Genomic DNA, 10198 nt, shown 5'->3' with positions numbered 1-10198 from the left:
CTTCACACCTGATTTTCCTTTACCAAACTTTTTTTTCTCTGAATATAAAGTCAAAATTCCCTATATTTTGGTTGGTATTTTTCTCTTACAGACTTATTAATCAGGGAATGTATGTACTCTTAAGCAAGAGTATAGTGTATCATCTAGAAAGCCCTGAAGAAAACAGAGACGAGGTTCTGTGTGTGTGTGATGGCTTTTTGTTGTTTGGTTTTTAAAAGTTTGTTTACAGAAATAACTAGTCAATACATACTTGCTACCTTCAGCTCTATATTAAGCAGTACTGCCATGAAAAAAAATTCCACATGCATACATATTTAGAACAATACTCTTAATTTTTAAATCTTAGTTCACATACAACATAATCAAATTATTTAATATCTGAAATAATCAGTAGACGTTTGAAGTAAAATCCTGACTCAGAAATTAATGTTGTTTAGCTATTGTGCTGGAGCAATATAAATTCTTACAATGTCCCAGGTTTGTGTACTTAATTTTTTAATGCTTGTTCTTAATTTAAAAAGAAAACAGTTTGCTGTACTGAGGTTGTTTTTATATTTTAATGTTTTGACTAAAATTATCTTTAATGAAAAGCTGGATTAATTTTTATCTAAGAAGATAATCATCAGTGAGTATTCCACAGCTCCATGTTCATTCCATTTTTTCTTTACAGTGCAAAACATTTTTAAATTCTGTTTGCTTTTTAAACTTTTACAATTTCTGGCTATCTTATTGTCTCTTGAAATTACTCCAGAAAAGTGCATAGCATTTGCTCTCTCTAAAACAGGTTTGTTTTAAATGTTCAATGCATTTTCTATGCAATAACAATTGAAAATTATTGAGATATTGCATTTGATGAATCAGAGCGAAAAAGCTTAGTGTTGTGGCACAGAAACCCCGTCAACATACTAGATGCAATGACCATGTAAAACAACCTTCTGTGAAGAGCCCATGAAGTGCTTTAAGTTTGTGTTTGGGATATTTTTGTAACCTTTTGAGCTATATAAGTTATATAAAATATTCGACATCACCAAACTGTTCCCCTAGGCTGCTGTATTGATACAGCTATTTATCTGTACAGAAATAATTTTGAAAACACAGTATATTCTAATGCAGTAGTTTGTTTTAATGCAAAACTTTGGTGATGCCCACTCTTGCTTCACAGTACAAAATCATTCACTCAACCTGGTTAGTGACATCCCATTGCTTTTCACACTCCTGTCATCTTATGCTTTCAGTTTGCTTTGATGTTTGTTGAGTATCAGAGGATTGAATCAATGATTTCGCTCTCATTTTAGTATTCAAAGAGAAAATGTGAAGACGAATATGACCATACTAGGATATAAAAACACTTATCATAGTTTTATCTTAACTTTATCTGGGTCGATTTTTTTTTCTGTGATTTAAAGGGACACTGTCAACTCAATGTTAAAAAAAATTACCTAATTTAAAAAAAAAATGGACACCCCTTTAAATAGCATATCTTGAAATGCCCTTTTCTTTAATTTTTCCTTTAAAAATATGTATTAAGGGATCTCTGTCTCCTTTATTGCTAAGGGTCTCTTCAGCAAGCGAGAAACAAAGTACACAGGGAAAACATTGAACGTGCCTAACTATGTGGTCCTGTCAAATGCACAGAAAAATGAAAACTGCTAATAAACTTACTTGAGTTTCAGAAATCTCTGGTGTTACATATAGCAATAAGTGCAAAGGTTTGGGGGTGGAAATGATATTCTAGTTGATAGTGTCTCTGTAGACATTTATTTTAATTCCTTTTCTGATTCTGTTACCACTGAAGAAGTGTATGAGTTAAGTGCTCTTATAAATGAATAGAATGTAACCATTGATTCAGTTTTCTGCATTTATATAGAACGCATGATCAATTGTTATATAAATTTGCTGCTATTAATATTCCTTGCCATTACAGCAATTCTGACTATTGAACTGTTCTTGGCATTGCAGTGGACTAAAGAGGATGGACATAGAACTGCCACCTCTGCTGTCCCTAACCTGTTTGTTCCATTGAACACTAACCCAAAGGAGGTCCAAGAAATGAGGAACAAGGTTTGTAACTGCTGTTAAATAATTTAATTTGCCATCACTGTTGTTGAAATTGCATACTTGTAAACAGCTAATAATTTATGTTGTAATAAGGTCTTGCAGAAATCAAACGCATGGCTTCTGCATTGTCCTCCCCATGATAACTAGAGGCAGAAACAGTCGCTATATATTCTTGAACTAAGCTCAGTAGTCTTTTGTCACCTGCTCCCTTTGAACCAAGGAGGGCTTTAAACTAAGTTCAAAGGAAGCATGTGATAAAAGCCCACAGTTAAGTATATTAAAAAAAAGGTGACCATACCAGAGGGTTAGATGTGGGGGGGTGGGGAGGACATGGAAAATTACAAGAGAGAAATTAGTGGGGGAATCTGCCCAACATCTTAGATGTCTTTACAGATGCTCCCCGACTTACGCAAGCATTCTGTTCCAGAACACCTTGTGTAACTCGAATTTTGCGTAAGTTGGAAATGTATACCCGACCATTACGCCAAAAAATCAACAACCCTATTTCTAGCTTACGGAACTTTTTCTGTTAGGTGTGGATTTGCGTAAGTCGGATTTGCGTAACCCGGGGGGGCATCAGTACTCAAATGTAAAAAGTATGGGGAATGAACAGGAAGTATTAGTACATAAGCTAAATTATGACTTAATTGGCATCACAGGAACTTGGTGTGATAAATTTAATGACTGGAATATTGGTATAGAGGGGTATAGCTTGATCAGGAAGGACAGGCAGGGTAAAAAGGGAGGAGGCGTTGCATTATACATTATACATCAAGAATATATAATAAGCTTGTTCTGCGGTCCAGAAGGAGGTGGGAGGCAGACAAGCTGAAAGCTTCTCGGTTAAGATAAAGGGGGTCAAAAATAGGGGTGACGTTCTGGTAGGGGTCTGCCATAGACCACCAGATCAGGAAGAGGAAGTGGATGAGGCATTTCTAGAACAGATAACAGAAATAACCAAAATACAAAACCTGGTACTAATGGGAGACTGTAACTCCCCTGTCATCTGTTGGAAAAGTAATATGGCAAAAGATAAAATTTCCAGTAAGTTCTTGGAATGCTGTGGGGAACAACTTTTTGTTCCAGAACGGAATTAACCAGGGAGATAGACATTTTAGACTTGATTCTGACCAACAGGGAGGAATTGGTTGCAAATCTGAAGGTGGAAAGCAATTTGGGTGATAGTGATCATTATATGATAGCTTTCATAGTTCTAAAGAAAGGAAGGAGTGAGAACAGCAGAATAAGGACAGGGGACTTTAAAAAAGCAGACTTTAACAAATTTAGATAAATGGTAGGTAAGGTCCCATGAGAATAAAATCTAATAGAAAAAGGAGTTCAGGAGAGCTGGCAGTTCCTCGAGACAATATCAAATGCGCAACTGCAAACTGTTCCAGTGTGAAGGAAAGATAGGAAGGATAATAAGAATCCAATATGGCTCCACCAGGAACTCTTTAATGACCTAAAAATCCAAAAAGGAATTCTACACAAAATAGAAACATGGACAAATTGATGAGGAGTACAAAAGTATAGCACTAGCATGTAGGAACAAGAGCAGAAAGGCTAAGACACAAAATGAGGTATAACTAGAAAGGGACATCAAAAAGGTAATTAAGAAGAGGTTCTTTAAATACACTAGGAGCCAAGAGAAAGATGAAAGATGAAAAGAAGTGCATCTCTTCTACTCAGCGGGGAAAGAGAGCTAATAACTTATGACATCAAGAAAAATGAGATGTTTAATGCCTGTTTGCTTCAGTCTTTGCTAAGAAAATTAATGGTGACTAGATGCTCAGTACAGTTAATATTAAGAACAATAGGGGGAGAAACGCAAGCCAAAATAGGGAAAGGTTAAAGAATATTTAGATAAGTTAGATGTGTTCAAGTCGATAGGACCTGATGAAATTCATTCCAGGTTACTTATGGAACAAGCTGAAGGAATCTTGGAACCATTAGCAATTATCTTTGAGAACTTCTGGAGGATGGGTGGGTTCCCAGAGGACTGGAGAAGGGCAAACATAGAACCCATCTTTAAGAAGGGAGAAAAAGAGGCCATGGGGAATTATAAACTAAGCCTAACTTCAATACCTGGAAAGATACTGGAACAAATTATTAAATAATCAGTGTGTAAGCACCTGGAGCTAGCATTGCTCGGTAGTGGTGCAGGGGGGCATAGGGCAGGCTCCCTACCCGGCTCCAGGGAAGTGGCAACCCCAGCTCCTAGCTCCATGTGCTGGCAACTGCGGCCAATGGGAGCCACGGGGGCAGTGCCTGAGACAGCGGCAGCAGCACATGGAGCTAGGAGTTGAGGGAGGGGAGTTTGTCGCCCTTCCAGGGAGCCCTCTCCCCCCAGATAAACTGCCCTGCACCCCCAGCCCTGAGCCCTGGGGGGCGGGAGGGCCTGAGACTGCTGCAGCAGCGGCCAGTGCACCTGGCATAGGGGCTACGTGAGCTGCTCTGGCAGCCCCGAGGTCAGGTGCGCCAGACTCTGTAGAAGTCACAGAGGTCACGGGAAGTCACGGAATCCGTGACCTCCATGACAAACTTATTACTACTTGGCCAGCTTCTGCGTCTGCTATTAAGTTATAAAATTCCAGGCAGACTCTTTTTCAGGAGGTAGGGTCCAGAATTGAGCCACATACATGATGTGGCTGTTAATTGTTATAGGGCCTGGGGGCCAACCAAGACCTTGAGCTAAGCAATTTACAGTCCCTGCCCTGAAGAGTTCACAATTTAAATAGACAAGACAGAAAAAGAGTAGGGGGAAATGATCAATCATCATGGTAGTGCTGTGATTTTTTGTTTTGGGGGCTTTTTAGGGATGGGATTAGCTAAATATTCTAATATGGCTTCTGCTCATAATTAAAACTCTTTGCAAAATATTTCCAAACCTTTGTCAATTTAAAATTAAAGCACAGAAGTATGGATCCACGAGTCTTTGGACGTTGTTTTATAATTGGGCTGTGATTAGGCAAGGTGTGGTTCTCCCCCACTTCCCAGATCTGTTGAGCCAGATATTAACCATTTGAAAGTGGTCCTGTGGTTTGAATTCCAGTCTCTATGTGAAATTAACTTTAAATGTTACCACTGGTCTTCTATGAGGAAGGGATTTGGATCATCCTATTTAGCTTCCATTCTTACAAAAGTGCCAACATATGTTCGCAATCTGTTAGCAAAAATTAGTAATGGGCTAACTTGCCTCTAATTGCTGCTTCTGGTGCTGTTAGTTGATGCCACTATTGGAAAAGGGAGTTTGTGCAGGTAAAAATCTTGTAAAAAGTTACTGGCATGAACACTGTTTAGTGCTAAAGGAGAGTCTGTTTAAGGTTAAGGATAGAGCTATCATCTTTGTCCCAGCAGTGTTGTGGAATGGTCACTGTTTAATATGGAAAGTCCCGTGCAATAATCAATCCAAAAGGCATAAATCTTGAAACGGAAATCTATACATGTGAAAGGTTCAAGTAGGCAAATGTTGATACTCGTTATGTTGAGTTTCTCATGCTGATGGTACATTATTTTCTGTGTGAACGTGCCTTCTTTCGAAAGCCCTGGGCTTGTTAAATGATAGTTGAACTTATCGTGTAGAATCCTTCACATACTTAGGTTTCCAGTTTTTATAATCTGCTCTTCCTGTGGGAGCTGTGGGGGTTTTATTGGGTTTGGTATTTCGCAGCAATCCAGTCATCAAAAAAACTGTACTCTAAGAACAATATTAAACATTTTTGTGTAGCAACGTAGAAGGTAGATTTGTTGGTCTTGTCCAAAACAAATAATTTATGGAAAGCCTGGTTTTGGGAGCAGTATTTCAGACAGAGGTAAAGGTCAGAGGTAGACTAGATTGCATAGACAAAACTTTATTTAAGGAGTTCGAATACCCTGACTCTTCTGAAGTATCTGCTCTGTAATGGTCCCAGTTCTACTAAATAATACAAAGAACTGTCAATACAAGGGTTAAGTAACTAGAAGTGCAGTGCCAAAACAAATTATATTCTAGGTTCCTGCTTTCCACTATAAAAATATATTTGGAGAAACAGAATTGCTAATAAACTTGCAACTGACAATAGAGAGAATATGTGGAATAAGACTCATTCTTACCTTTTTGCAAAAACTGTCTCACGGAAACTGTCAACTTGGTCTAAATTTATTTTTTTAAAATGTTTATAAAACCTAAGATCAATAGAAATGTCTCCACAGTTAAAAAGAAATTAAGTTAAAACAGTTGTTAAATAAACATTTCCACTGTGGTGCTAAAAACCTGAAAGTGAAACCAACCGAAAACAGAAGTAAAACTGATTTCATGAGTTTTCATTGCCCCAGTCAAGATAAATGCAAGAAGTAAACCAAGAGTATAAATAGAGTCGTGGGAATAGGATTTTTAATATTTTCAGTTTTAATAATCTTAAGTGTTGATAGTAAGATGGATAGTCTCTTTTGTTTACAACATAACTTTAAGATGAATATCCCTTTGTCATCCATGCAATCACAAGTGAATCCCTCTAAATGCATCCTTTTCTGCAGCTTTAGAAACAGCACTCCAAACTACTTTAGAAATGTTGCATGCTGGGTGAGCAATTATGGTTTCATTGCTCTCACAAGACATCTAAGTTCAGGAATTACTTTATTTCTATTCCCACGTTGTGGAGTGAGGAAAGAGCTTGCAGACATTGAAGACATAAAAGAGAGCATTTGTATTTAGAGACACAGATGGATACCTCTTTATGCAATTAACTGATTTTTGCTTTAAAAAATATCCATTTGTGCACATGCAAGTGAGGGATTTTGCATTCTTGAACGAATGTACTCATTAGCATCCGCTTCGAAAGTATAGCCACCACTGTCAAAGTTTGGATGGTAAATTGAGGTGGTAAAGAGTATTGTTATTAAATAATCAATTTGTATGTATCTAGAGGATAGTAGAATTCTAGTAATAGCCACATGGAATTGTCAAGAACAAATCATGTCAAACCAATCTAATTTCCTTCTTTGACAGGGTTACTAACCTAGTCGATGGGGGAAAGCTATAGATGTGATGCATCTTGATTTTAGTAATGCTTTTGACATAATCCCACAACATTCTCATAAGCAAATTTGGGAAATGTGGTCTAGATTAAATTACTATCCGGTAAGTACAAAACTGCTTGAAAGATCAAAGAGGAGTTATCAAAGGTTTGCTGTCAAACAGGGGTGGGGAAAAATCTCTAGTGGGATCCAGCAAGGGTCTGTTCTGGGTCTGGTACTAGTCAATATTTCCATTAATGACTTGAAAAGTGGAGTGGAGAGTGTGCTTACAGAATTTGTAGATAACACCAAACTGGGATTGGCTGCAAGCACTTTGGAAGACAATATCAAAATTCAAAACAACCTTGACAAATTTTAGAACTGGTCTGAAATCAACAAGATGAAATTCAGTGAAGACCAGTATAAAGTACTACATCTGGGAAGGAAAAATGAAATTCACAACTACAAACGGGAAATAACTGGCTAGATATTAGTACATCAGAAAAGGTTCTGGGGATGATGATAGATTAGAAATTGAATGAGTCAATGGGATGCAGTTGTGAAAAAGGCTAATATCAATCTGGGGTATTAATATTAACAGGAATGTTGTATATAAGACACAGAAGGTAATTGTCCCAGTCTACTCAGCCTTGGCGAGGCCTCAGCCAGAGTAGTATGTCCACTTCTGGGCACCACGCTTTAGGAAAGATGTGGATAAATTGGAGAGAGTGGAGAGGAGAGCAGCAAAAATGATGAAAGGTTTAGAAAACCTGACATACGAGGAAATGTTTAGTCTTGAGAAAAGAAGATTGAGGAGGGACCTGATAACACTCTTCCAATGTGTTACTCGCCGTTATAAAGAGGATGGTGATCAGTTGTCCTCCATGTCCACTGAATATAGGACTAGATGTAATGGGCTTAATTTGCAGCAAGGGAGATTTAGGTTTTTTATATATGATTAAATGTGCGCGTGCACACATACTTTCTAGCTACAAAGGTTAGTTAAGCCCTGGTATAGGCTTCCAAGTGAGGTTGTGCATTCCCCGTCACTGGAGGGCTTTAAGAACAGATGAGACAAACACCAGTCAGGGGATGGTCAAGGTTTACTTGGTTCTGCCTCAGCTGGACAAGATGACTTCTCAAGGTCCCTTCTGGCCCTACATTTCTATTATTCTACTTTAGTAGCACTTCCTGTTGGTTTTGGAATTACAGTTCTACCCCGATATAATGCTGTCCTTGGGAGCCAAAAAATCTTACCGCGTTATAGGTGAAACCGCGTTATATCGAACTTGCTTTGATCTGCTGGAGTGCGCAGCCCTGCCCCCCCGGAGCACTGCTTTACCACGTTATAGCTGAATTCATGTTATATTGGGTCGCGTTATATGGAGGTAGAGGTGTTTTCTCTGTGGGAGTGCGGTTATGGAATGTGTGGACACTAAAAGGTTGAACATGGTAAAAGACTGATCCGGAATGCTCTGATGCCCTTCTGAACTGTCTTTCTCTACTACCTGATCAGTCTACTTTTACTATGTAAAAGGAAGGCAAATGCATGCTGTGGTACCTAGATACCAAACTGATTGGCATGTAAGAAATAATCTATATCAGTAGAATCCTGGGGGTACATCTTCAGCTAGTGTAAATTGTCACAGCTCCATTGACATCCGTGGAGCTATGATAATTTAAACCAACTCAAGATCTGTCCCTAAAACCGAGCCAAAAAAGGGTGGGTTTTTTTGTTTTGTTTTCTCTCTCTCTCCCTCCCCCTTCCTCCCCTCTCCCCCCCCCCCCCCCCCCCCTGAGTGGATAAAATGGGTTTGTCTACTCATAGACTCTAAGGTCTGAAGGGACCATTATGATCATCTAGTCTGACCTCCCGCATGATGCGGGCCACAAAAGCTGACCCACCCACTCCTGGAATAATTCTCTCCCTTGACTCAGCTGTTGAAGTTCCCAAATCATGATTTAAAGACTTCAGATCACAGAGAATCCTCCAGCAAGTGACCTCTGCCCCATGCTGTGGAGGAAGGTGAAAAACCTCCAGGTCCTCTGCCAATCTACCCTGGAGGAAAATTCCTTCCCGACCCCAAATATGGCGATCAGCTGAACCCCGAGCATGCGGGCAAGATTCTCTAGCCCAGACCCTCTGGAAAAAGTTCTCTGTAGTAACTTTTAATATCCCATCATTGACCATTGTTACTAATTACCAGCGATGGCACGTTATTGACCTATTGACTAAAATCACTTTATCCCATCAAACCATCCCCTCCATAAATTTACCAAGCTTAATCTTAAAGCCAGAGAGGTCTTTCGCCCCCACTGTTCACATGTATTTATCCTGCTGTTTTCTTCACAGATCCGGGAGCAAAACTTACAGGATATTAAAACCGCTGGTCCTCAGTCACAGGTTCTTTGTGGGGTAGTAGTGGACAGGAGTCTTGTACAGGTGAGAACACAGAGTGCCATAAAATATAATCTTAAAGTTAATGTCTGGTCTCCTCTACTGTCACCTAATATGTCACTATAACATTATTCTTTAATTGGCAGAGAGTAACTGTTTATAAGGTAAGCGTTAGAGATAACACACCATTGTCTTTGTGAGAGTGCTCAGGGTCAGAAATGTAAGAGGCTTTAGTAGTGCAGCTAAAGCATGTCTGTGAGAGATGCTCCTTGATTTATTGCTGAACGTAGTGCATGAAAATTTGAAAAGGCTATTTATATGGGTTCGAATCCTGCTCAAAACTAGTCAGGCTTTGTGACAACTTGGATATTTTTCAAGTTAATGTACTTTTAAAATATAAGATATTGGAAACAGCAGAGTCAGTTTTGTGTAATAGTGTGTATTGAATATATTCTGATAACTTGACAATGTATTTGGAGATCAATTAAAAAAGAAAAAACGATTGGTATTGTGCATCAACAATAAAATCATTAAGCTAAAAATACTGTCTTTGATGCACTAAGTAAATAGACTTTTTTGAATTATTGTTCAAAATAAGAGTTTAAAGTGCTCGCTGTACAGTTACTCAGCAAAGTGCACACTGTAATGACTTAAAAACTTACATCTCAGTAAATGTGAGTAATATAATTGGCAGCAGATAAGTATTTTCTGATGCACTTTATGAAGTTTGACTAGTCATATCATGAA

The 10198-nt window shown here is 38.6% G+C and overlaps 1 protein-coding gene across 50 annotated transcripts in view; it reads left to right on the top strand.

Annotated features, from left to right (window-relative positions):
* ADD1 (adducin 1) overlaps window positions 1-10198 on the top strand; it is a 115303-nt gene that overhangs the window by 80351 nt on the left and 24754 nt on the right. For 37 of the 50 annotated variants that reach the window (XM_065598310.1, XM_065598318.1, XM_065598323.1 and 34 more), the window contains 2 exons: window positions 1960-2061; window positions 9407-9496. In XM_065598310.1, coding sequence (XP_065454382.1) covers window positions 1960-2061; window positions 9407-9496 — 192 coding nt within the window. Of the gene's footprint in view, window positions 1-1959; window positions 2062-9406; window positions 9497-9597; window positions 9616-10198 lie in introns of all 50 variants that reach the window. The other 13 variants (XM_065598295.1, XM_065598297.1, XM_065598308.1 and 10 more) reach the window with 1 other exon arrangement.

Source organism: Chrysemys picta, chromosome 5 (assembly GCF_011386835.1).
Source record: "Chrysemys picta bellii isolate R12L10 chromosome 5, ASM1138683v2, whole genome shotgun sequence".
Taxonomy (NCBI): Eukaryota; Metazoa; Chordata; order Testudines; family Emydidae; genus Chrysemys; species Chrysemys picta.
Note: the sequence above shows the minus strand (reverse complement) of the source record. Positions and strands in the feature narration are given on the sequence as shown.